Genomic DNA, 27,150 nt, shown 5'->3' with positions numbered 1-27,150 from the left:
GTGATGTTTAAATTTTGTCTGAATTATTCCTTTAAAGAGAAGACAAATGCTTTCACCATAACACATTAAATACACTCAAAAAGACAGTCATAAGGATCACCATCAGTTTTTATTTGTGCGCTGAGCTTGATCTTCTGAGCACCAAAACTGAATTTTACATGGACCCAACACCATTTGTTATAAAAAGGGGGAAAGAACTATAAATATATAAAAGGGTGTCCACTTGTTTCAGTGACCCAGGGGAAAGAATGGAATGTCAGGAAATGGATGGAATGTAGAAAACATCTTTGTGTTTGACATTCTTGGCTTTTTACAAGCTACTGAGCTCCTGCATTGTTGTCTCCAGGCATTGCTTCATCTCTTCACTTTTCTCTTTAGTTTCCGCAAGGGCGTCTGCAATAAGAACGGGCAGACATGAATAAGTAACAGACAATTCACATAGTGTGATGGCATCCACAAAAGGGCACCACATACATTCAAAGCAGATATCACAAAACAAAACCCAATGGACTAATGTAAATTAGCATAAATTTAAAGTATTCTGTTCACGAAGAACCGGAATCTGGTGCAATGCAGAAAGAATTGAAACAAGAGAGGGCAAGAAAAAGAGAATAAAACCTTTATTGTGGTTTATTTAAGGATGAAGGGGAGCAGAGGGATAAGGTCAGAGGAGAGCAAAGAAGAGGGAAAATAGTCTGAAAGAGAGAGACCCCAAAGAGCTGATTTACAATGTGTTCATGTCATTGAGGGCATGATCCAGCTCCTCGCTGGTAGCCTTGTATTTCAGCTTCTGATTGTACAGTTCGTCTGCACATCATTGAGCAGAGGCAGCAGGTGGAGGAAGACGGAGATAGGAAAGGGGAATACGGAAGGAAAAAGAGGGAAAGTAAAAGAATATAAAAGATTAGAATAGATGAGCAAAGTCAAAATGAAGACAGAGCAGATCAAGAGAAGGTGTATGAAGCGATGAAAACCAGACGTACCTTCTAGGTCATCTATGGTCTTCTCCAGCTTGGCCACAGACCTTTCTGCAAATTCTGCACGAGTTTCAGCCTTTAAAAGAAAGAAAGAAAGAAAGAGAGAGAGGGAAAGAAAAAGAAAAATGAAAGAGAAAAAGTAAAAGTGATTACAAACTCATCAGCTAGCTACGTTCAGCTCTTCAGATCACCCAGCTCAACTTACCTCCTTCAGTCTGTCATTGAGACATTTAATCTCATCCTCATATTTGTCCTCTTTTGAAGAGTACTAAAAAAACAAAAACAAAAGACATGTCAAAAAACTATGTAGCAGCAATGTTAATCAGTGCTAATAAATGCTTTTCTCCACCTCCTCACTCTAGGTAGACTGGTTTGAACACAAAAAGTCATATCAGTCAGGATGTAATATATGGCAAAGGCTCTTGAAGAGGTTCACCTTGTCAGCCTGGGCCTCCAGTGACTTCAGGTTGTTGGTGACGTTCTTCAGCTCCTCCTCCAAGTCACCACACTTCCTGTATTTATGGAAAGAGGTAAGTTTTCTGGTTTTCTACTCTTTCTTTGATTTTCATTTTATATGTGTAAATATCACTATAACTGTTAATAATAATACCAGTAACCATGTTGACGGAAGCCAAAAGCAGCAGTTTGCTCTCACTTGCATTAAAGTCACATACACATGCACCGCACCAATACCCATGTACAACCTTCCCACCAAACGGTTCTGTCAATTGATGCACTTAATTAATTTCTCTCTTGAGTTTGCCTTCATGGCTCATAAACATCTGCTGCTGTGTCACTTAAGTATGTATTTTTGAGGTTGACTTCTTTTTGATTGGACTGATTAAATGACGGCTGCGTCCATAATTTTTTTCCCATGTAATAACACTCACAGCTCAGCAACCTCAGCCCGCTCCTCGGCTCTCTCCAGGTCTGTCTCGAGGATCACCAGTTTGCGTGCAACCTTAATTTACAAAAAAAATAAATAACGCATGAGCATAAACGACCAAGAAATGAATGAATGAATGAATGAATGAATGAATGTCAGCCGAACTGCGACCTCCTTCTTTCACACACCTCCTCGTATTTGCGATCTGCCTCCTCTGCAATGTGTTTGGCTTCTTTGAGCTGCAGCTCCTGGATCTCCATCTTCTCCTCGTCTTTCATCGCTCTGTTCTCAATCACTTTCATGCCTCTGTTGAGCAGAAGCGAGAAGAGGTGTTAAGTTCCAACAAAACCATAATCAACAATTTCTGGACAACTTTGTTCAAAGGGTGAAATGTATTTTTAAAAAAAGTATGTGAGAGTGTAGAAAATCAGTATCCATCCATCCATTTTCTATAGTTGCTTCCTCCTATGCTAAGGGCCAACAGGGTAAGCTAGGGCCTATCCCAGCTGCCATAGGGCATTCACCAGTTCAAAATTCATTATATTATTTTTTAACACTTTATCAACCCCTGTGTACCCCTGTATGTTCTTGCCTAAGAAAGTAGGAAACAAGAAAGTACACAGATCCTGGATATTTGATATATTATGAAATGTTTTGTATTTTAACCATTTCGATTCTGGCCTTTGTACTGATCAGCTAATAGCTAGTTTTACTAACCATCTATTTTCAAACTCATTTCATTTCATATACCCAGAATTAGGCTCAACACGTCTCATTTTAACATCTTAATCTGCTCATCCTAAAAATGTTATTGTGAATGTATTGGTGAACCTTGTTTTAAGGACTGAGGAGTGAGAGAGAGGCGTGTTTGGCAGTGAAATCCCTCATGTGATGCTGCCGACTCTCACCTCTCGCTCTCGTCGGCCGTCTTCTCAGCCTCCTCCAGTTTCTGCAGGGCGGTGGCCAGCCTCTCCTGAGCACGGTCCAGCTCCTCCTCCACCAGCTGGATCCTACGGTTCAAAGATGCCACCTCGCCCTCGGCCTGCAGGAGCACACAGAGGAAGAGGGGGAGATAGAGGGAGGGAATGGAGAGGGTGGGGTGGGATGGGGGGTGAGGAACGGGTCAAAGATCAGGTTACAGTCAGGAAACACACTGCTGACACAAAAGGAAAGATAGTGTTCGGGATGGCCAAGGCTTTATCCTGGAAAACAGCGGCACCAAACCAATAATTCATATGTTTGCTGGTTTTTGATTTTGTCTATGTGTCAAACAGTTTTGGAAATACAAACAGTCACTCCCCCGCCTCTGTTTGCACTATTCTAGCCTTCCAACGTGACCAGTTTACAAACATGGCGATCTGTGGACTTTGGAGCTATAACTTTTGAAAACTGCTGATGTAAAACAGCCGAGCGGGAAATATTTTTTAACCCTGACATGTCTAACAAGGCCAGTGTAGCTAAATGGAGTGTGTGTTTGGAGGCCATAGTGCTTGTTTCTCCCAATCCTATTTCCTGTGAGCCTGATATCAGAGATGACCACACAGCTTTCCTCTTCCTATGTGAGGCCTTTAGAGTAGGAGAGCACTCATTCGAATACCAAATATCCCCAACACTTGATTCAATCGTGTAAAAGTTTAAACTTGGTCAGAAGGTCTCTGATACAGAATTAGGGCCTTTTTTTTTTTTTTCTAAGTAAAAGTTAAAGTGCTTCTACCACAGGAGGCTGTGTGACCAAAATAGCGAAAACTATTATAATCACAGTGACATAATAGTTTGTAATTACTGAGCTATTTGCTAAATTCCCAAATGGATTACGTCAGTTTGATTGATAATTCAAATATTTCATCCAAATATGCATGATGACCGGGATTTATAAAAAAAAAAAAAAAAGAAAAGAAAAAGAAAAAAAATCCACAAGCTCCATCAGTATTTTAGTTTTAGGAAATGATTCAAATGAACTGTACTCCTGCAACTGTGACCTACTTCTTTACTTCCTTTCTACCACTGGGGGCGTGTTTTCCAGTTAGATAACTGAGCGAACAAAAGTTTTCTAAGGAGTGTCCCTATGGCGATGCCTAACTCCCCCATAACCTCTACAATCGACTGATTTGAAACAAAAATATATAGAGACGATATATTTACCAACGCGATACGCTAGACAGGTTTAAAAACTTAATTTCTGCATTTTTAAGAGTTGCCTGCAGCCCGATGACGAGGGCTTAAGTGTTAAATCCAATTAGTCCTCGACGTAAACAAAGCTACAGGTTAGAGGGGATTCAAGTTTGGTAAAACAATAATGGGAAATCATTTCTCACAACTTCACGCAGGCCACGTTCAGTTTCGAACTCCTTCTGAACGTTCAGCTCTCGGTCCTCAGCCTCATCCAGCTGCTGCTGGAGAATCTGGATCTTCTTCCTCACCATCTCCATGATTCCGATCGCTTTGTTTCGTCAAATCCAAGAAAGAACCGCGAGTTGTTGGGTTTTTTTTTCTTTTCTTTGTAAAAGAGTCGGAATGTAGATCGAGTGGCTTTTGTCCCGGTGTTTGACGTTACTGGTGGAGGAGAAACTTTTTTTCCTTGCAGCAGGAAGTCCACCACGGGGCGGCTAATGTTGGGAGGAAGGGGGAGTTTTCAGGAAATTTATGGCGAGTTCCTCCAATCCTGTGAGGAACGCTGGTCATAGATGACATCACAGGATTTAGAAGGGGAAGGCGCTGCCCTTTTCCCTCCCCACAAAAGAGGTGTCCGAAGCAGGGATTTTTTTTTCTTTCTTTTTTTTCTTTTTTTATTGTGGACTTATAAGGCAATGTTGCTCAGACTGCCAAGTTGTGTTGTAATGACGGGAAGCAGGAAGAACATCAAGTGAACAGTGACCTCATCTGAATTATTATTCATAGTTTGGTTCAGATTAATTATGTCTGACACCCTTGAGTCAGGGAAAGAAAAAGCCAAAGTGTGTGAGAGTGCATTAGAAAGTCAGTGATTTTCTTGGTGGAGTGGGAGGTTACATGGTTTGCATTTTTTACTGAAGTTGTTCACTTGCTGTTACTAGACTTGAAATTCTTGCAGGCAGTTGCCAAGTCAGGCTGCTTCAGACAGAAGGTAACATGCAGGCTTCCACTACGCACTCCCGTCTTTCCCTGCTCGCTCATTGTATCACATTTACGTGAATCAGCCTTCAGCTGCGACGAACAATCCTGCTGAAAGCACGTCTGTGGTTGTCAGGCCACTTATCTGTGAAAGGAATGATCGCTGTTGTGACCTTTAACCCAATGCTTTCTAATCTCCCCAGCGTTTAAATGGTGGTTTTGAACTGCGTTGCTGCAGGGCTGATGTCAAGGGTTGACATATCAGATAGCATTAGGTGGTACTTAATCTGTCTCAAGCATCGTTGTCATCAGGTTTTTGGACAAAATCTAAAAAGTTTATAACCGAACCAAGAAAATGGTAGAATTTGCAAAATTATATTACAGGTTAAATTACACGCACAAATGTTTCACTTTCAAAATATCAGTAATACTGTCCATCGCCGCCAAAATAATGAAATAATCAGATATCTTGTTTTAAGATAAATCTGGAGCATTTTAGATCATGTCTTAAGCATTAGTTTAGACCAAATTCTGCATGAACTGTTGCTCTCCTATTATGACTCCCATTATGCACTGTAAGGTCAGACAGAGCGGACTGCAGTATCCCCGCCCAAAAAAGGCCAGAGCATTGATTTCATTAGACACTGCAGTATGGGTTTCTCTGTTTGCTTAGGCCGCATTCCTGGGATTCCTGGTCGGCTACGGACTGTGCTGCTAACGCTTTGTCTTTACTCAGAGGAAAAAAAATGCTACAGACCTCGTTGAGACACCAAAAACCCACTGATTCAGAACACCATCTGGGTTACAATAAACAGCAGTCATGGAAGAGTCTTGCGGAATTTCAAGAAGTTTAGATTGAAAGAAAAAAAAAAGCTGCACTGATGCGTTAACTTTTCTTATTTGTTTAACCTTTATTTTATTTTGGTAAGACTTTCTATGAAGGTCTAGTCTATATAATGCATTATGAGAACATTCATAAGACATTATAAAGCATTTATAAGGCTTTATAAAAGTTGTTACAAACTTTTATAATCATGTATGGCAACTTATAACAAGGTTCATAAAGTATTATAAGTGGTGTACATAATGCATTATAAACTTATACTTCCACACCAAAGTGTATGAAAGAAGAACAGGCTGGTATATTTTTGAAAAAATAAAGTTTCATTGCTAATAACCTTACATGGTGTTGTCACTTTACTTAGAGCTCTTAAAGTCATCCTATATCATATCATTGATGTTTATAAGGAATTATTCCATTTCACAAACTAAGCATTTATTATATGTCAGAGCAGTTCTTTGACTCTTTATAACTGGCTGAAGTTATAATGTGCTATGTAACTTCACATTCTTCTTTCATACACTTTGGTGTGGAAGTATAAGTTTATGATGCATTATGTACACCACTAATAATACTTTATGAACCTTGTTATAAGTTGCCATACATGATTATAAAAGTTTATAGCAACTTCTATAAAACCTTATAAATGCTTTATAATGTCTTATGAATGCTCTCATAATACATTATAGACTAGACCTTCATATACAGTGTTTTATTTTATTTCAATATGCTTATATTACTTATATGTGCCCTATTAATGTTTTTGTCTTAATCACAGTGGAGTGTTGCGCTTTAAAATTCCAGAAACGTAGAGAACAGGTCTAGGAATGGTCAGTTGGGCGGGGAGGTAAATTTATTGTACTGATTGTGAGAGGTGCTTGTCTCAACAGACCCTGAATTCCAGTCTGTTCCCACAGAAAATGGAGTGCTGTTACATCTGACTCTGAGAGACTAGGTACTGATAGTAACCATAGGCTAAACCAAGGAACTATTGCTTTCCTATGTAATGTAGATGAAGTGCTTTGTTTCTGGTTTTGGCATCTGTTTAACTCACATCAGCAGCCTTCTTCTCTGACAGCTCCAGTTTCTCCTGAGCATCCTTCAAGGCCTCCGAGTATTTATCAAGCTCGTCCTCCGTCCCCTTAAGTTTCTTCTGCAGTGCCAACAGCTCATCCTCCAGCTGAAGGAGCGAAAAGAGAAGAGCAAGAGAATGTTCAGACATAGAGTAACCTGATTTCTATTTCCTATTATGAACTACAAGTAATACTTATTGTATCTTTTGGCTGTATTAAAAATCTCTGGCTTTCTTTTGAGCAGTTGTTGATAAGCGTGGTCCTTTTAGTTTAGTCAATATAATCATATAATGTGCAGAATTATACAGCATATTACTGTTTTATTTTTATTTGTTTGCATTTTGCAAAACTGGCAATTCCCAACAAAAAATAAAATAAACACATTTTCTTAAACCAATAGCGTGAGCTAAAGAAATAGTCAGATTTCATCTTTTTCTGGTAAATTATACCACTTAAAAGTGGCTGTCCCTCAACGTCTGTACATTAACATGTCAGTCATCTAAAACCTGTTCATTCTGAAGATGTGTCACTTAAATGACCAATATCACCCTCCTGGCTGGGCTGGAAGAGTTAGAATGAAGTACATAAAGAGCATTTGCTGATAGAAAACTTCCTAGAAATAATTGATTGAAAGTACTGTGAGGGTTAAAATTGTTGACCGGAGTGGTGCTGAATACCAATGACTTGTTAGCAAAAGTAGCTCAAGCTAAACTCTTTTTTTCATTTTGTTTTAACGCATAGCCTCAGTCTAATTCCTCTGGATAAAGCCTTTGAAACCGCAAGAGCAGCTGTTTCAGAGTTTCAAGTTATTTTGTCTCGAGGTCTTAAAGTGGCAAACTGTCAAGGCCTTCCATGAGCCCAACTCATCTTGCCCAGAATAACAAGGAAAGCCTCTCCTATTGCTGCTTGTATCGCAGCCATCCAAACAAACCAAAGAGCTCTGCATATTCTTCTAGGATTTCATGCTGACTGCTCCTTGACATGGGAGACATGCTGCAGGTCCATGTGTGCAGTGCCAAGTGACAGCTGTCACTCTGTGTGCCCTCTGAGGGTGTAATTAGAGCATCAGCCAACAACTTTCTTTTTTTCTTTTTTGACCACGCTCCTCCACCTCCCCAGAGGCATTCCTCTCGTATCATCATTAGGACAGAGGAGCATTTGCCTTTATTTATAAACCTATGATATCCAGTTTCATCTCCAGATTCTACTTTGCTAGTATCAAGCTGTACAGGTGACCAGAAAGCCACAGGCTCTCAGCACCAATTATGGATGTGCCGATTTGAAGATTTCTCTGGCAAATGACGGGAAAAGATAGAGTCTTATGCTCATATTTGGTTCAGCTCCTAGAGTAACACTTCATGTCATAAAATCTTCTATCTTCACGGCAAATATCTAGCAGTGGTCCCTCAGTCATTCTGTTTCTGCTCTGTCCCTCAGGACATCTTCGTCCACCGCCCACCACTACACAAGCCCCAAGGGCTTACCCTCGCTCAGCTGCTTCCTGTGATTCAGCCGTTGGTGCTGCTTGAACTTTTACTTTGAGTCTTCTTGATAAGTCCCTTTAAGGATGGCACAGTGCTTTATCTATTTTTGTATATTAGTTGTTAACTAAATTATCTCAATAATGTTTTTTGGGGAAAGTGAAATTCAATCATATTTAAAATGCTCTAATTAAATGAGAAAATAAACAGTAGTTTATCAGTGGTCGACACTTTCATCTACACATAAAAGGAGAATAGATAGTGTATAAATAGAAGATAATGGTTGTAAATCGCAGGGTTTTCAGAGAACAACATTCCTAAATGCAGTTGCTTCATCTGAATATTTAATTTGAAGCAGTATAAATGAAATTTCTCTGTTCCTATATTTTCGACCTAGCAATATTATAATAGATTTAGGTTTTTCTTATTTTTCTTCTTTCCTCAAGGGCTGAAATGAAGAGTTAGACATTTCAGAAAGGCAAGCACACCGACACAACTCAAATGCTCCTTGCCTACTTGTTTTTAGCTTCCCTGGGATCTTCTTACATTTTCATCAGAACATATTTAATGTACATGTGTAAAAGGTTATTCACAGTAAACAATTCAAAGTTGTCGTTGCGTATGAGGACAGTCTGTTATGTCTGTCCTGGTTTCCAAATAAATCTCATCAGACACATCCTCACCTGCTTGCATTTATCCTCTGCTGACTTCTGGTCAGTCTCGGCCTGCTCCGCCCGGTCCATGGCGTTCTCCTTGTCCAGCTTCAGCATCTGCATCTTCTTCTTGATGGCCTCCATGGCGACGGTGGAGTTTCAGTGATTTACAAACTTGCAAGAAAGAAATTAGAAAATTTGAAAGAGTTACAGATGTTCCAAAGACGGTGAGTCCCGAAACAGCGGAGGAAGACGTGGAGAGGAAAGTGGCAGGCGGGCTCAGGGTGAGTGAGCAGAGGAGGAGACGAGGATGCAAAGCGTGTGCCGGAGGAGCTCTGTGTGATTTAAACTTGACCGAAGCTTTGGAGACAGCCCTAGTCTCTGGTCACAGCCCTTTCCCACCGTTTACCCTTTCTGCCACTCCCTGTCTGAGTGAGCTTCTCTCGAACTTACTATGCCCCCTCCCTCTCTAATCTAAACTATACCTAGTGAAAACTCTCTGGAGGAACAAAGTAGTTCAGATGTGCTCGCCAAGTCCTGCCTATCTCCTTATTTGGATCGTGGCTGTTTTGTTTTGGATAGAGCTACAGAGCAAAATGGGATAAGAAGCAGCAATATGATCTAGAGGTCAGGCATCAAAGGGATGATGTTTACACCGATATGAGCTACTGCTGCACAAGCCTCCACGTCCTTTCTGTGCTGCATATCTGTATTTTTATGCTCTTACTGAGGAATGTTTGAACTGATGTTAATACCAGAGTCGGTATGAAACGGACATAGTTTTGACTGCACCACTGAATGAAAAATAGCCGCACGGAAAATGATCCAGCCAAAGAAAATCTGGGGAAGGAGCCGTCTGTGTGTGATCTACACCCTGGCAGCTGGAGCTCCACAGTTCAGCTGCGCTGACATAAACCACAGATCTACTGCAATTAAGGCCCTGACAATTACTACTGGTCTGACAGAACTGTATTTAGATGTTTTTTTTTTCTCCTTCTAGTTTCAATGGAATGCAATATAAAACGTTAGCTTTGCAGCTTGTGTTTCTGCAGTACAGATCACAGACATCTATTTGTGCTCCACCAAGCAATGGCGGGTCGTCCCTCTGTTATATTGTCACTGTCTATATTGTGATCATTTATGTGTGTCAAAATGTTGTTGTTTTTTTTGCAAACTGCTGTTGTGTGGCACAACAGGTATAACTTGTGTCAATCCCTTTTTTGAGTGTGGGCTAAAGCTAACGCACCAGACTGCTCGCTTTCAACTCCTCTGTGCCAGCTGCACTGGCTAAAAATAAAGATCACAAGGAAACTTATAAGAGGCCTACTGAGACCATTGCAGTGGCGTTAGAAGATATCCTTGGTCCAGTACATCTTCTTGTTCTCGTGCTACATCCAAGAGAAACAGAAACCACATCTGTGCATTTCAATTTGAAGTTCTGGGTAGCCCACCGTTTCTGTTTGGCCATTGTGAAGATTTGAAGGCTTGCGAGGTAAGACTGTGACAGGAAAGTCTGACTCGTTTTGAGGAGACTGCCTTCTTTACTGTTGATGCAGCACAACCAAAGGCTTGTCATCACATGTCAGACTGGCTTAATCATTCGTTGTGGGGCTGGGACAGGTTGTTTCCTATCCCAACATATATGCAGCTATTAAGTTACTCTGAACATTGGAATGAACATTGTTGGCAAATCATGTGATAAATCTCCGAGCCTATTCTTTATGTGAGATTTGCACACATTGGCTTTTTTGAGTTAAGATTATGAAGCTTTGATCGCTTTTAAACCATCAGCATCAGGCAGCAAAACAGTGGTGGCTGCAGGCATTATTTGGTCAGGCTTCTCACAGTGTCTTTGTAGCAGACTGCTTAGTCAAAAACAGTGATTTACAAAGTGTTTTGGCCACCGTTTTTCTTTGAATATAAGTGCTTTGAGTTGTTCAGGTTGCACAGGCAGCATTGAAGGAAGTTGGAAGAGATCCAGCAGACTAAGAGCAGAGGTATGGGAGACGGAGAACGAAATAGAGACAGAGTGAATCAGACAAGGAGTGAGAGAAATCAGAACCCTCCCACAGGAAGCTGGGCTAAACTCCTCTTCTCCTTGTATGGTAAAAACTCCTCCAAAAGCCACAGGATCGTCTTGGGAGTACAGTCAAAGTCCTGCTAAGTATAAATCTCACAGCCATGGGAATAGCGGAACAGATCAGAGTGTGTACGAACGCAAACTGGTTAAAGTCGTCTGAAGTGCTTGATGTCATACAAACACTATGCGAAGGCAGATGCTGCAGCTCGGTCTGAAATTCTGTGGCAGACTTACCAATGTTGGACGTAGTCATGTTGAAGATGCACAACCATAAGCGGTCTCAGGGGCCAACAACGGACGTGTAATGTTGCAGGGATGTGGCAACACCGGCACAAGTTGAAGAGTCGTGCAATGTGTTGACTCAGAGTTTGCTCAAACAGCCCCATCTGGCAAGAGAGCTAAACATACGTTAGTACAAACATGCCCATTAACCAGGCAACACCCCTCAACTATCAACAACGTGTCTATCCGTCCACCCCCAACACTGCACAGAGGGACGGGGTGGTCTGTTATATTTGGCCCTGTAGGTCAGTCCCTACATATGTACGACTTCTGATAATGTCTTGACTCCATCTTCCCAGCCAAGGGATCAGAGTTCTGCCTCTGCTGGGACACAGTTTCTGTGCTACAAGTGTTTGCTGTCTCAAAAGGATCTGGTGTACCTGAAGTGAAACAAATGAAATTGCTGTACTTTTTCTTTTCCACTGGATTTCATTTTTGTTTCTTCCTCCCACTGACTTGATAAACTATTGAAAGAGATCTTTCTTTTCTCCGCAAACAGGCCATGCTATTTATTGAAGTTCTCCAGTATCTTTTTAATCCCCATCACCCCACACACCCCTCAGCTCACTTTATCCAGCGTATACTTGAGCAAGGCATTTTAATGGGTGGCCAATACCTCTTCTGGGCTCAGTGACTACTGCATTAGCTTTGTGTATTATAATACGCTGACACATTAAAAAGTGGAGTATTTTTGGATGTGTTGAACAACAGTGATTCCATCCTGGGTTCAAGGGTCTTTTCACCCCTGTGTTGTTGCTTGTGCCCTTTTTAAAGACTTAAATTCACGCTCGTTATCAGGGAACCAAAAAAAAAAACGTTATTCTGAAAAATCGTATTATTATTAACATGTTATTGTTATTCAAAAAAAATTTCAGTGCAGCACAATCATTTGAAAATCTAAATTAAAGGCAAACAATATTACGACAATCATAAGTTCCTCTTTACCACATGAACAAAAGAGCCCATTCTTTCATTCTTTGCTCACACCACCTTTCAGAGAATGTTGTCATTACGACAACATCCCCAACTGGTTCTGCCACCTGGTTTTGTCCCCTTTGAAAAATGTAGAGGGACAAAGTATCAATTTCAGCACTTAAACTGTGCTTTTCTGTGTGAGGCAGCAAACAAAGGGGAGAACAGTCTATATTTTCTTCTGAAAAACTAGAATTTTGGATAACAATAATTCTTGCTCCGCCAGAGTTCTGAATGATTATTCAGGCATATAGAAATGAAAAGAAAACATAGGAATGGGCGAGTCAAGAGTTTTGTGTTTTATGCATAATGATAGTCTTGACTTTACGTTTTTATAGTTAATCCTATAGTTGATTTCCATATTTGTCAGACAAACATGATGCTTCTGATCTCTGCCACACATATACCATGCGAAATTCAAAGCAAGATACATTTGCAGCTCATTAACAAGAGTTAGTGCACAACCAAAAGAACAAAGAACAAATGAAAAATAAACCATCGTAATAAACAATTAATGACATATGACTTCAGTATGACATGAGTTAGTCTGGTTAATGCCTGATGTAATGCAGTGTCTCAGTTCAGTCACGATTGGTACGTAATACAATGCAAGTACTTTACTTTACATATTATAATATAATGCACTTTAACATGTCATGCTCAGGCTCCTATTTGACTGTTATTAGTTGTATTATTATTTCTATTTATTTTTGTTACATTCAAAAATAATATTGTCTGTTGCTTATTGTGACTCTGATCAGGGCAGCTAGAATTAAATATTAAAAAAGTAATAGAAGCTACACAAAAGAATTGCCAAGTAATTTTGAAACTTGACTTGAACACCTAAATATAATGATTATAATCATAAATTGAGAAACTCCGGCGTGTGACCCAATTAAATTCCAGCAGGTGGTGCTATACAAAAGATATTACGATGGGAGGTTATTTGTTACATTTTAACTTTACCCTAATTCAAAAAACAAAACAAAACAAAACAAAAAAACACCCCTAATTTAGAAGGGTAGGATTACAGGATTTTCTTTTCATCCCCGATCTTTTTTCTTTATCTTTCTGCTTATTTTAATGGCATACTACGATTTCAGGAAATCCATCGTTTACCATGCTTTTAAGAGCATATCTCGATGATAAAGCAAAACAAATAGTTTAAATTAAGATGCTCAAAGTTGGTTAGTCAATTTTTAGCAATGAAATCTATTAATTTATAATCTAATCTCTGCGTTACTACACGGTTCCGTGTCACTACACCCTCCAGATACATAGAGGGCGATCATCAGGGAAACGAGCACTGTGACAAATAGGGAAGGGTGTCTTTCCTCTCTTCAGTATTATGAATGGATGCTTGTTCTTAAAATTTAGCCTTAAACCATCAGTAATCAAGCTCAATCCATAAACTGTCAGCGAAGAGCTGCTCGGAGCTCACATTGATTTCACCACGATGTCTGCGAGTGCGGTGTATGTGTTGGATCTTAAAGGAAAGGTAAGCTAATGGAACTGCTGCTACGTTGCTAAGCTAATGTTAGCCTAGCCTGCATTCCTGGTTGACAGATTATGATGTGGCTCAGGAAAGCTAACGTGTCGGCCAGTGGCTTCAGACGCTATTGGTGACGTGCATGTTTCTTAATTAAACGTTTAGGATGCTTCGGAGCGCGGAGTCAAGTTCAATAGGCGCAGTGAAAATGAAAGCACAAGCGGAAGGCCAGTTTCATCACAAAACAACGTTTTAAACAACTATGAGCAGCTTGAAAGAGCAGGAAACATACCGAGGATGTCAGACTACTTACATGTCTTACATCCCATGTCTTTTATTTTTGGGACTGTACACTGCCTATGTTATTGTTTTGTAAGAGTACAACCTTATTTTATTTAGTTTTGTTTTAAATAATCTATCTTAAAGAGTTTCTAACCCAATGCAATGAATATGGTCCGCAAAACCAAGGCAAGTAGACTGATTTTGACCTTTTCCTTATTTCAAACCCTTACAAGCTCTAATGGCGTTAATCATTAATGTAACAATTGTTGAAAGGGTCATCGTCATTATTAATTGACTAATTTATGTTGTGTCTCCATTGAAAGGAAAGTTAATGCAGACTCTCAATATTAAGGCCTCATTTTAAGAATTAAAAAACAATCTTCAAATAAAGATTATGAAGAAAACACACACACAATAATTAGTCATTTATAATTGTGATGACAAAATTTTGTAAGCAGCAATGTCATTACTGTTATAGCCCACATAACCTCTGCGTGGTCTTGTTGTATTCTGTGTTCTATTCTCTGCAGGTCCTGGTGTGTAGAAATTACCGCGGAGATGTGGACATGTCAGAAATTGAGCACTTCATGACTCTCCTGATGGACAAGGAAGAGGAAGGGACGCTGTCTCCCATCCTGGCGCACGGAGGAGTCCGCTTCATGTGGATCAAACACAATAACCTCTACTGTATCCTTGTTCACCACAGTACATCTGTAATAGTGCTTATTTTGAATTGCTGTGTTTATTTAGTGTTTAGACTTGTATACTATAAATATTTAATTTGTTATAGTATTCTTAACACAGAAAACATCAGTGGTTGCAACATCCAAGAAAAATGCCAGCGTCTCGCTGGTCTTTTCTTTCTTGTATAAAATTGTCCAGGTAGGATCGCAACCTTTTCCCCCCTACCTTTGATCTGCTTTAGATCACTGAGTCTGTCGAAACAATAAACTCTCAAGTATCTTGGCAGTGACAACTAATTGTTGTTGTCTTCAGGTTTTTTCAGAATACTTCAAAGAACTGGAGGAGGAGAGCATTAGAGACAACTTTGTTATCATATATGAGCTGATGGATGAGCTGATGGACTTTGGCTATCCCCAGACCACTGACAGCAAGATCCTGCAAGAGTGAGTACCTGGTACATTTTTCTCTGGTATTCACAAACTAGCATGAAGTAACTTCCGCTATTATTGACTAAACTTTAGCTGTTTCGTCTTTACACAGCCCATATGATACCAAATTACCAGTTGTAGTTACTTTTTCTTTATTAATAATTCAGACGGAGAAGCCGCACAATGTCAATCTTTCAAAACTCTTGTGATCTAGGAATAGGGTGTGTAACCCTCCGTTTACAGCCTTCTGCAAAATCAGTCTGTTTTATCTTTCTGCTACAATTTCTTTTATAATTATTCATGATCCACATATTGACGCAGCTTGTCTTCTGTGTCCCTCTATAACAAACACGATGTGCTAGAGTGGCTAGTGCACCAACAGTAGCAGAATGTGCAAGAATGTGTGATTACGTACAGCTCGAAATCTTTTGTGTGAGGATCTTGTTGCAGCCAAGTTTTTGCTGATAATTTCTTTCCACTTCTGTGCTACTGTCAGTTACTGTTTAAAAGTACAGTGTGATTGACACAGAGTCAACTGTGGATTTCCCCCTCTGGGTACAGAATCGTGTCAGACGATCCTCCCTGATTAACATCGAGACTCTCTGTTCGCCTTTGTTGTTTTGTGAGAACTCGTCTCTGCCCAAAGTTGTTTTCCCCCACCCGCTGTGTTTCGCCTCACTGTCTACATTTTTTCAAATCTCAGATACATAACCCAGGAGGGCCACAAGCTGGACACTGGCGCCCCGAGACCGCCCGCTACAGTCACCAACGCTGTCTCCTGGAGGTCAGAGGGCATCAAGTACAGGAAGAACGAGGTCTTCCTGGACGTCATTGAGTCGGTCAACCTCCTGGTAGGAACTGCTTGTTTTAGAACCGCCGTGTTGCCAGTCAGGCTTTTTATAAACTTCCTCCCTGTGTGCGTCACAGCATCAGCTCGCTGCACGGTCTTTAGCCCGCAGTGCGTTTTCCCTGCCGACTCTTGAAACCCACCTGTGTTCCAGGTCAGTGCCAACGGCAACGTCCTGCGCAGTGAGATTGTTGGCTCCATCAAGATGCGCGTCTTCCTCTCTGGGATGCCTGAGTTGCGCTTGGGCCTCAACGACAAGGTTCTGTTTGAAAACACTGGACGTGAGTTCTCTGCTGCGTCAGACACCATATCGTGTCTCACTTCTCTTTACACACCCAATGATGAGGCAGACTACTTTTTAATGCTTCCTTGCCTGAGCAGTATCCATGTATCCTGTACTGCTGCCTTCAGCTTGGCCTGATTCATGATTCATTGTACAAGTGTTGTCCTGTCTCGTGCATTTCTCCCTTTTTAAAATGCAAACTCTTTCCATCTAGGCGGAAAGAGTAAATCAGTTGAGCTGGAGGACGTCAAGTTTCACCAGTGCGTTCGTCTGTCTCGCTTCGAGAACGACCGCACCATCTCCTTCATTCCTCCTGATGGAGAGTTCGAGCTCATGTCCTACCGACTTAACACTCATGTGAGTATTGTGGATCAGTGTCGGTGCTCAGGCGGTACGAATGTCTAAGTGTCACAATCATAAAAAGAAAAAGTATCAGAAAAATAACACTGACATTAGTTTTATTTTTAAACTGTAGTATCAATCTTTGTTTAATGTTTAAACTTTATGCTTTTTTTTTTTTTTTTTTACCTCCACATCATTGCCCCTATTTATTTTTATTCAAAATTAATCTCATATTACACCTGGCCCATATTAAGTTGGCTGCTGTGATGTTACAAACGCACTGAATACATCACTTACCAGAAGGAAGAAAAAAAACGGCAATATAAATAAACTGAAATGAAGAAATGCATAATTAAATTATTTCAAAAGTACCAAAATACAGGCACTGGTTTTGATGCATTTCAAAGCCAGTTGTTGACGAGCCTGACAGGAACGATCAGTTTGGTTTGCAGTCTGCCCTGTGATCAAGATTTTAACCTTCATCAAAATCGCTGTTCTTTAATGCCATGTCAAGTGTCACACTCCTTGTGAAACATTGGTGAACATTGCCAGAAAAACTCCTGCCATGAATCCAGTCCCAGCATAGTCTTAAATGGTAATGTTTTAAGGTTTTGGGTGGTAATAATTAAAATCAACTATAAATTGAAACTATTGCTTTTATGAGTTTCCTTTGTAAGTTTTACATTATTTGTTTAAAAAAAATTGAATGTTTGATCAAGATGAGATAATCATTAAATCTCTCTCTGTTCATTCACTGTTGTTATGTAAAGTTTAAGCATTAATCATATAAATGCCCACAACAGAATTAATGCTCAGTATCTATTCTTAGCCTTACAATAATCTGGTTTAATCCATGTGGTTTATGTTTATGCTGCTGTAGGAGAACACAGTAATACATTAAGCAGTTACATATTGTGTCAGTAGTACACACCTTAAGAACAGCAGAACCTTTTATTCCCTGGCAACAATGAAACCATCCAAGTCACTCAATACAATGCAAGCACAAGCAAACAACCTGTGACACATTTAGTTGCCGCTAGTTACAGCCTGGCAACCGCATCTCAACAACACATCTGCTATTGCTTTAGGTGGTAGCAACATCCTTTGGCCACTAGGTGGCGACTGTGTCATATGTTGCTTTTTGCTCTATTTCATTCATTCAGACTTAGCGTTTTAAAGTATTTCAATCCCAGGCTGTTTGACGAAGGCATATCTTGTTTTGTGGTATAAATTAAATGGCTTTTTATTTTGTAATGTCATAGGTAAAGCCTTTGATCTGGATTGAATCTGTCATTGAGAAGCACTCCCACAGCAGGATCGAGTACATGATCAAGGTAGGCCACACGTTGGTGTATAGCATTATCTCTCACGATGTCTCACGATGGAATCAAAATGCAAACCCACGCTGAGATATGAAGGTGATGATTTTAAGGGTTAAGCCTCTCCGTTGCATATTGGGCCTTTGTGCGGGACAATCCCTGCTTAATTCCTCCCTATAACTGTCGCTAAGCGCCGCTTCAATGCCCCGCTCAGGTGGACTGTCGTGTTAAACTAGACCGGCTTGTTTCTCGCCCCAGGCGAAAAGCCAGTTCAAAAGACGTTCCACGGCCAACAACGTGGAGATCCACATTCCAGTGCCAACGGACGCGGACTCGCCCAAATTCAAAACTACAGTGGGCAGCGTCAAGTGGGTGCCCGAGAACAGCGAGATCGTCTGGTCAATCAAGTCCTTCCCGGTGAGCTGACGCCATCACTCTCCACCATGGTCAAATAGGACCCATGTTTACACTTCACTGTGTTGTGGCTTTTGTCTAATTTAAAGAGGCAAAGAAGCGTGCACGCTAATCCACAGTTTGCGTCCTGACAGGGTGGGAAGGAGTACTTGATGCGAGCCCACTTCGGCCTGCCGAGCGTCGAGGCTGAAGACAAGGAGGGGAAGCCGCCCATCAGTGTCAAGTTTGAGATTCCATATTTCACCACCTCAGGCATCCAGGTACATCCTGCCCTCTCTCGCGCTGGCTTCTGTCAGGACGTGTTAACAGCCTGTGTGAGGCGTCTGCGCCTCTGTGCATGCAAAATAAGCCTGAGGACTGGACTCAGTGTGGGCCAGACAGCCTCCCCAAACACACGTTGCTGTTTAGTCGCACAAGTATGAAGAGTCCAGAAGTCTCACACATTTCTGTTGCTTCCCTGTCATCCTTAATTTAGAACTGTGTCTTACACATGCACTTCCTCTCCAGAGCAGGAATTTAAACAATTCATATTGTTCTATCCTGGTGTACCACTTGGCCAGAGGGGGCACCAGAGGAGCACTGTTCAACTGTGAGCCTCCTCTACATTTCTGCTGCTCAATTAGGGAGGGGGAAGCTGCTGGTTGGCTCAGACTTTGTACCGTTGCCTTGTGTGTTAATCACACAAACAAAAATGTTTTTTCACATTTACAGGTCAGTGAATTCAGCGCAGTTTGATCGTGATGGGAGCAGACGCTAATGTTTTTCCTTTGCATCGAAATGAGAACTTGTCGGCCACAGATTTGTGCTTACTGTATAATCACCACCGTCCTGTCATTATACGTGAGGGGCCGCAATACATGAAATAAAGTTTTCCCATGTCTGTGACGTGAGCAAACAATGGCAGCTTCACAATGGCAGCTTCACAAAATTTGAAAATGGAAATAATAAAGCATAATGATGTAAAGGTATTATCTTCCAAAAGTGACAGAAATAGTTTTCCTCAGTCACATGAACAAACCTTTTGGTGCAACAATGTTTTACGTCAGTTACAGGTTTCAACATAAACATCCACCTGTAAGACCAAAAATGATCAAATACACAGGAAAAAGGCATATTAAAGGTCAGGGCAACTTTTCGGCACAACACGGTGTAGTAATAATTGAAAGGAAAAAGGCATCTGTATTTTGAATTCCCATTACATTTCATGCATAAATGTCAGCATAAACCCCACACTTATCTCACTTTGAAGCCATTTTTGATTCTTAGCCTGCATAACTGAACAGACAGCCAACCTATCTATCAGCAGCACCCGTAGATTAGCCTGTTCCTCTCAGTATGCAGTGGACTGTAATCAGGCCGTAATTCCATGCTACTCGCATGCGTCCTTGCAACAGATCAAAGTAAATAATGGTTAATGCTGGAAGTCAAGCATTCATAATGGATAAGACCTAATGCTATTTAATGACGATGTGCGCGTGTCCGCTAATGAGAAAGGAAGCTGGCACAGGAGTGTGTGAGAATAGCAGAAGAATCTTCTGAAGACTCCCTTCCTAACTTTTTGGCTTCCTCAAGTGTACGCATCACTGACAAATACCAGTGCAATTTAAAAGAAACAAATAGTATGCTCTCCTTTTTTTGATCGACGCCTGAATCTCTACTTCTAACACACAATTTCAACGTTTTCTACGCGCATCAAAATGAGAACGAATCTCAAAAATGAGAGAGCGCCATAAGTTCATTTGCTGTTGCTGCTTCTCCACATTTCCTATCGGCAAGACCTCATCAATTTGAATGAACATTATGCGGCCCACTCAGGAGTAAAAGAAGCTCCGACCCAAGTTAATTAAAAATCCATGATATTTTTTTAATCAGGGCGTTCTTGGCAGATTAAGAATGATTCTCATTTTCAAAGTAATTGGGCAGCTGAACAAAATCATGTCCTCTTCCTTCCTTCCTCTCCAAATTTGCGGCAGTAACAGTAAATAAGCAGATGCTTGCGTATAAACAAGTATTCCAACTTGTACAGTAGATGTGGGTTTGGTTTGCACATTATAGTTAAAATTTGACTTGTTTTTAACAAAAAGCTAAGGGTCCTAATTATTATTATTATTATTATTATTATTATTATTATTATTATTATTATTATTTGTATAAATACAGAAATGAAAGAATGAAGCATTTTGCTTATGACAACAGTACAGGCTTATGCAGTGCTTCATCTTACTCGATTTGGTACAACCTAAATGTCAGCGTTATATCTTTTCCTTAACAGTAAATGTAATTAAGGGTGAATAAGAATAAAGAATAGAAACTCACAATGAATTCCTTGAATGTGTGATGCACAGCCTAATTTTAGTCGCACGGATCATCGAGACACAATGCGTATTTCCCGTTCATTGTAGTCCCAATACACTCGTGGGGGTGGTGGGTGGTGGGGGGTCGAACTTCTCGTCATTTTGGTCTGCAAGTAGGAAATTGTTTCCCTCAATTTCTCTGATGGGTTACTTTAACAAAAACTGCAAATGTTGAAAATGAAAAACACAAATAATATCAACAAGTATAAGGTTGAAACCAGAAAAACAACAATCTTCCTCAGCTCCTGTGCCACGATGCAGCAACATCTTAATTGATTGCTAGAGCAGGTCTCTTTTGTGTTTTCTGACACTTTTACTCACTGTCTGACTGCAAAGAGTTCTGTCAGACAGCCCTTTTATTAAAAATACGTTAAAACGCATAAAACCACAAACAAGCTATTGTCAAGAAGAATTACTCTGCTGTTTAATCTGTGACTTCCTGGAAGGAAGCCACCTGAAAAAGGTCTGCTTCTGAAAACCTCCGCACACTCTGGGGACTTTTTTTTCTTTTTCGGCCTGATGCACGAGACGTCACAATCAGGCTGAAATAAGAGCAACAAGCGTTTTCAATAAGATGGCATTGCAAAATGTAAAGGTTACGTCCTAATTTTCGTGTACACATTTAACCTCTTTTTGAAAGTCATTCTGAGGGACTTTTTCTTTTTTTAAATACTACTTTCATTGGCTTTTCATTTTCTTTTCTTTTTTCTGTTTAAGATTTTTGATGAGGAGCATTGAAGCAGTGCTGTAACTTCCAAGCATTGTAACTAATGTGAGATGTCAGAAAGATTTCTCCCCCACGCCCTTGATTTAAAAAGTAGTTTTTTTTGTTGACTACTTCTCCCAGATGGACATTGAGAAAATATCCTATGGATCTATGAAACGTTCCATCTGGTGTGTCAAGTTAATTAAGAACCTCATTCTCATAAAGCCCTTACCAGTCCAGTAACCATTCCCTTATTACAGGGCAACAGCAGACTGGGTCTCAGACTCTAATGCAGCTGGTTGTGCCACTCTGTACATGTGAGAAGAGCTTAATTAGACACATGTTAATATCAAAGCCTGAGAAAGTCACTCTTAACTCTGCCACTAAGTGCAGGGGACGGCGCACCGGGAGTGTATATGATGCGCGTAAATGCACCTTTTAAATTTAACTGGAAATGGAGTAACCCAGCATTTTGGCCGAGCGGCAGTCAGTGCAAAACTACAGTTACATCTAAGTTACGGTAGTTAGTCCCGTCTCTAAAGTCGGTAAATACGCTTCGGGTCGCAGCTTCTGCCAAAAACCTGATAAAGCCAGGCCACACATGTAGTCTGTAGTTACCACACGAGATACAACAAACATCCTCCTTTGCACTTCTCATCTTACAAGCCATAATGATATTTTGCGGATCATGGCTTTTGATGGCGTTTTGCTGACTGCGTGCCCACGGTCGGGCCAACTGTATGTTTGGCTGCCGGCTTCAGGCAGAAGTGCTGCGCCGGCAAACTCGGTGATCCTGCGTCTATGTGTTTGTCGTCATGCGTCTGCCGGCCGTGGCAGCTCCCACTCGCTGACCTCACTGCGTAGTGGAAGGTAATAACAAGGCAGCCGGTGCCGAGGCCTTACCAGAAGGCCCGCCGCACAAATTCCTGCCCCGTCCGTCCCCTCGCTCTCAGCTGAGAACCGTCGCGATGGCCGTCATCTCCTGGCGATGGGTCGTGCCAGCGTCCCTGTCGAGTGCGAGAGCACACGTCTGGTGACGCGTGTGAAAGTTCATAGCGCAAAGTGACACCGGCATGACTTGTCTAATTATTAACACGCACATTTGAAATAAATCCAACGTTTTAGTTGTGCTTAAAAAGCGGCTTACGTGGCCAAAATGTTCCAATAACATGAATTCAGAATTTGGTTTCTTCACCTCTTCTGGCAAAAACAGTGTGCAATCATCATGATGGCAGAGTATTTTTAGAGTGTGTTCTCGAAATGCACCTCTGTGGTAACATCACTCTGGCGAAATATCAGTTAATGGCTTGGGAAAGTTGTCTTTATTATGCTGATATGCTTTTCTTTCCTCCACCCAAACCTTGAAAAACACTCAGTGTTAACAGTTATGTAAATCCGCCCTGTGTGTCCCTTGAAAGCTGCTCTCAGTCTAGTTCCCCCTTCTCGGGATGAATCACGCTACTGCTTTCTATACCATTTTACTACAACTTTCATCATTCGCGAGGTCCAAAGTAGTACACAGCATGGGTTTTTTGGGGAAGAAACTGGATGCTCTCCAGTTTCCTCTACTCGGCACTTTTAGAACACAGATTTTTTTTTTTTCCAATCATTTGTTTTCAAAATGACCCACTTTACTCTGCAGTCAGTGTTCGCTAGTTCAAACGGTAGCATTCAGTGTGCAGATAATGACAGAATGCCAAAAACAATCCCATTTGCATTCTGATGAAAAAATTCAATCAATAAAAATTGATTCTTTTTTTTGTTGTTGCACAATTTCATTGTAAGAGTGAGCTTTTGCATGAATGCACCTGTACCTGTACAAGTCCTAACCTCTTGACATGTAGTGTTGATGTTACCGATGCTAATTATTCGCACCGCCACAGTTTTACTTGGCAACTACTGGAATGGTGACACTTATCAAGGCCACTCCACAAAAACCTCACAACTGTTGTCGCGTCACACTTCACCAAGCTGAACTTTTAATCTGAGAATTGCCGAGTTGAAAAATCCACAGTTTAGATTTCCTAAACAGCAGTTCTCTGAAAACTGAATGTAAAATTAAAAAACAAAACAAAAATAAAAACATGGTCAAATGTTTACAGAGCTTCGAGAGTGACCGCGGGTGGAGACCGTTTTGCTGAAGCACCTGCTGAGTTTGCTGATGAAGCAGACGAAACGTTACACTGACAGACACACCGCTGCCTCTGAGTCACACGGAGCGCCCACTCTCCCCTCAGAGTTGAAAAGCAGGTGGAATTGATTTACGCTACTCACTCACAACCCCCCTCTCCTTTTCCCCTCCCCCTACAACAGGTGCGTTACCTGAAGATCATTGAGAAGAGCGGCTACCAGGCCCTGCCGTGGGTGCGCTACATCACCCAGAACGGAGGTAAGGTCACGACTCGGAGGATGGTTGTGCACAGTGCCCCGATGTGCAGTTATTGGGCAACAGTTGGGCAATGCCGTGCAATATGGTGGGAACGGGCCTTGTTCTGATGCAGTTCCATGAAAAGGGGATACAATGTAGAACATGAGGCAATGTGGCAAGGTCCTGCGAAATGCATGAAAGTTGAGACTCTTTCTCTCTCTCACTCTCTCTGTTTTTTTCTTTTTTTTTTGTTTTACACATTGCACTTCCCCAACCTTGAATGCTGAGAAAACCCAGGTTGCACATGTTGATCTTTTCACGGATGTTTCCAGTAATTGCCGAGCATCCTCCTCCCATTTCCTTTTGCTCCATTCACTCTAAGCATCAGCTGCCTACACACTTGCACTTTTCTCTGTAATTCCCTCTTTCTTTTGTCCATCTGATTAAGATTTATCCATTTCCTCCTCAGATTATCAGCTCCGGACCCAGTAAGTCTCAGCCGACTGCAGGCAGGTGGAAGCCAGAGGGGGCGCTGTCGAGCCACTAATCTGCCATCGGCGGCAGGTGTCGTCATGAGACGAGGAGGATCTTCAGTTTCCTCTTTAAGTTTTCTTCTTTTTTTTTTAATTTGTCATCGTTTTCTTCACCTCTGATCAATGCAATTATTAGCGGAGCCTCTGATAAGAGAATGTTTATTAGCAAAAGTAATTATGTATATTTTACTACTGTGGGGCTCCCAACCTGAGTGAATGCCAAGACAAGCAGGGGCAGTGTTTACATCCAACCCTTACCGTGTAGAAATGTACGCAATCTTTCGCCACAGATCCAAGAGACCGTGTTACAATCCCAACGCAATGTTACTGTAGTCACAACGCCTACTCCCGTTGGTCTGAGTATATTTTATATGAAGCTGCTTTGTTCTGCCACAGTTTCCCTTTGTTAATTATCTGTATATCTGTATATTTGTGAGATGTCGAACCTCAGTGTTATTTGTTTGAAAGCTGTAAATTTGACGAAGGAAAGCTCTCCATTTTGCTTTGTGTCATCACCTCCACAGGACACCATTGACTTGTGCCAGAACGATGCCTTCCCGCATGACTCTCGTGCTTTTTATTCATCTGTTACGCTCCTCTGACACTCATTCTTTGCAGAAGCAAACTGGGCGGTCAGTGGAAGTTACATGGTAAATGATAATAATTAACAAACCAAACAAAAAACAACTGTTACAACCCACCCCCCCTACTTTCCATCCTGACACCTGTTTCCCGTCTCCCAGTTTGTAACCACATTACTTTGAATCATTAAATGTCTATGTAGTGAAAGATGGTCTCATTGCATCATTTCACACGTGATGTCACCACTGTGAGCTGTCGCCGTGCCATTCGCTGTCTCCTCTCCCACGGGCCAATGCAGAATGCTGAAAGGAGGGGAAGAAAACTGTAGGGTGGAGGGGGGGGGGTTTCCTGTGTCCAAACCAGAGATGATGTTTTTCCACCTCGTCCTGGATGTCTTTTCAAACAGTGCAACCTTTAATACCCAGGGCCTGTGATATCATAGGCAACTGAGCGCCAGCGCTCCGTAAACATGCAGACGAGTTGGGAAGGATGTGACTCAAACTGCGGTCAGCTTGTCGCAGACGTGCCAGAGAGAAACGTGTGATGGACGGACACAGGGAGGCTATTGTTCAGGCCAAGTCTCACTGCTGTGGCCCTGCATGAGGTCACCCCTTAGGTTTGTCTCCTAACAAGACTGCGATGTCCCGAATTTGTCCGAGTCGAGGCAGGTGCTGGGAGTTGACTTGTCCCTGGATCGAGATTAAACAAGGCCCTTTTTTAATTTAGAGCACCTGCAATGGCAGGTGATTCTCGTCTAGAAGCACGTTGTTGTTCATTTCTCAGGAAACTGTGTCATTCATTCTTCCGTCTATCGGATAGCTATCAAGATCAAGTTAAGCGTTAACCCGCCTGTAACCGTAACTGGCATGTTGACAATGCTTTGGTTGTATCTTAACCTTTATCTTTATTATTGTCTCCAGACGGCATTCCTGAGATAGTGCTTCAAATATTTCTGCATAACATGATCAGTTTTCCAGTCATAACTGCTTAAAAGCAGGTCTGGTGGAGACATCAAAGTGGAGTTAGAGGTTTCCTTCGTCCAACATGCATGTTTCTCTGGTTTGCGAACCATATCTCTTGCCGTGTAAATTCTTGTCTTATCCTGCAGTGATCCCAGACAGAGATAGGGTTCAAATTTACCTCGACCTTGGGTTACAGTGTGGTGTCCAGTGGTGTTACAGGTCTGTCTCCTCACATGGACACTTTTAAAACTGCTGGTTGAACCTTTAAGTTCCAATTTGGGGCAGGGTGGGCACACTGTGTGGTGCACGTTTCTCTACCTCACTGGGGATTCATGTCAGTGATACTTGGCTGGGTATGCATCCACCGTATTTGGCATGAGTAGAAGGTGGTATATATCTTGGAAGATTGCTTGAAGAGGCCTTGGCCACAGCAAAAACATTAACTACCCTCCTATACCTTCACTAATACACTGGCCACTTCAAGTCTGGAACGCTTGTCGAAAGTGGGATTCTATTTTTGGCTTGAAAACTTAATGGCTTTGGCATGGATTTAAAAAGGTGCTTAAAAAGAATTCTCAGCGTTTACAGTTCATATTGACATGTCACATCATGCAGTTGCGGAAATTTTGTTAGCTGTATTCATAATGCCAGTGAGTGTATTTTAAGATCCACTCTTATCTATGATTGCTTCTGGGTTGTCACATCATGTTTCTCAAACACTGGTTCCCCATTTATGTGTTCTGTACAATGTGTTCAGAAAGCAGAAGTATTAGATTCTTAAGGCAAAGCCCTTATGATGAGCCCTTCCTAGTAGTATTGCCTTTCAATATCCACTGCTTATTAGATTTTCTAAAATATAAGCAACTTCTTTCGTGATTAAACTTCTTGATAGTTTTGTTAGTTGGAATCCTACCAAATTTCCCTCCATTATTGTTTCCCAGCAATGCTGTGTCCTGCCTGTCAGTGAACTTGTCTAAAATGAGAAAAGTCCAGTATTTATGTCTTTGGCTTGCACTGCATTTAAATCATGTAGCTCTCTTAGTTGACCACACAACCCACCACCATGGGTTCTTTCCACCTTTTGGCGAACGTGTTTTTGTCCCCTTCCAAACATGTGCAAGAAATGACGCAGGTGTCAGATTTGGCAGGAAGTTACACCCCAACATTTTTGTAGGAAGGCTGTGAACGGAGGGCTAGGAATTCTGTTTTCTGAAATTCTATA

At 41.3% G+C, this 27,150-nt stretch overlaps 2 protein-coding genes across 6 annotated transcripts; one reads left to right on the top strand and one right to left on the bottom strand.

The window, feature by feature from the left end:
* Window positions 1-90: 90 nt before the first annotated feature.
* Window positions 91-9,405, bottom strand: tpm4b (tropomyosin 4b). 4 transcript variants are annotated; one of them, XM_076021897.1, is made up of 9 exons: window positions 9,032-9,398; window positions 6,849-6,974; window positions 2,772-2,905; window positions 2,052-2,169; window positions 1,868-1,938; window positions 1,414-1,489; window positions 1,183-1,245; window positions 984-1,053; window positions 91-393 (listed from the first exon to the last, which is right to left on the bottom strand). In XM_076021897.1, the coding sequence occupies exons 1-9, from the start codon at window positions 9,143-9,145 to the stop codon at window positions 311-313; spliced, it is 855 nt and encodes a 284-aa protein (XP_075878012.1). In that variant the 5' UTR covers window positions 9,146-9,398; the 3' UTR covers window positions 91-310. The 4 variants fall into 4 exon arrangements, with proteins under 4 accessions (XP_075878012.1, XP_075878014.1, XP_075878013.1 ...); XM_076021898.1 differs by lacking the exon at window positions 91-393 and adding an exon at window positions 603-807 and having other exon boundaries at window positions 9,032-9,405; XM_076021899.1 differs by lacking the exons at window positions 6,849-6,974; window positions 9,032-9,398 and adding an exon at window positions 4,179-4,476.
* Window positions 9,406-13,636: 4,231 nt separating this feature from the next.
* ap1m1 (adaptor related protein complex 1 subunit mu 1) lies at window positions 13,637-25,046 on the top strand. 2 transcript variants are annotated; one of them, XM_076021891.1, is made up of 12 exons: window positions 13,637-13,833; window positions 14,637-14,793; window positions 14,921-14,988; window positions 15,103-15,233; window positions 15,922-16,069; window positions 16,220-16,346; window positions 16,563-16,705; window positions 17,953-18,024; window positions 18,268-18,426; window positions 18,558-18,683; window positions 23,797-23,872; window positions 24,321-25,046. In XM_076021891.1, exons 1-12 carry the CDS (start codon window positions 13,792-13,794, stop codon window positions 24,341-24,343), a joined length of 1,272 nt encoding a protein of 423 aa, XP_075878006.1. In that variant the 5' UTR covers window positions 13,637-13,791; the 3' UTR covers window positions 24,344-25,046. The 2 variants fall into 2 exon arrangements, with proteins under 2 accessions (XP_075878006.1, XP_075878007.1); XM_076021892.1 differs by lacking the exon at window positions 13,637-13,833 and having other exon boundaries at window positions 14,730-14,793; window positions 14,921-14,990; window positions 15,104-15,233.
* Window positions 25,047-27,150: the final 2,104 nt, after the last annotated feature.

The sequence above is a fragment of the Nelusetta ayraudi genome, unplaced genomic scaffold, assembly GCF_046127955.1.
Source record: "Nelusetta ayraudi isolate G7.1 ecotype Tasmania unplaced genomic scaffold, CSIRO-AGI_Nayr_v1 ptg000011l, whole genome shotgun sequence".
NCBI lineage: Eukaryota > Metazoa > Chordata > Actinopteri > Tetraodontiformes > Monacanthidae > Nelusetta > Nelusetta ayraudi.
Note: the sequence above shows the minus strand (reverse complement) of the source record. Positions and strands in the feature narration are given on the sequence as shown.

Coding starts and splice junctions, on each gene's coding strand:
- ap1m1 (XM_076021891.1), top strand. CDS start 13,792: ATGTCTGCGAGTGCGGTGTATGTGTTGGATCTTAAAGGAAAG. Junction 13,834..14,636: donor TGTTGGATCTTAAAGGAAAG/GTAAGCTAATGG, acceptor TATTCTCTGCAG/GTCCTGGTGTGTAGAAATTA. Junction 18,684..23,796: donor TCACCACCTCAGGCATCCAG/GTACATCCTGCC, acceptor CCCCTACAACAG/GTGCGTTACCTGAAGATCAT.
- tpm4b (XM_076021898.1), bottom strand. CDS start 9,145: ATGGAGGCCATCAAGAAGAAGATGCAGATGCTGAAGCTGGACAAGGAG. Junction 1,939..2,051: donor CAGATCGCAAATACGAGGAG/GTGTGTGAAAGA, acceptor TTGTAAATTAAG/GTTGCACGCAAACTGGTGAT. Junction 808..983: donor GACCATAGATGACCTAGAAG/GTACGTCTGGTT, acceptor AATGATGTGCAG/ACGAACTGTACAATCAGAAG.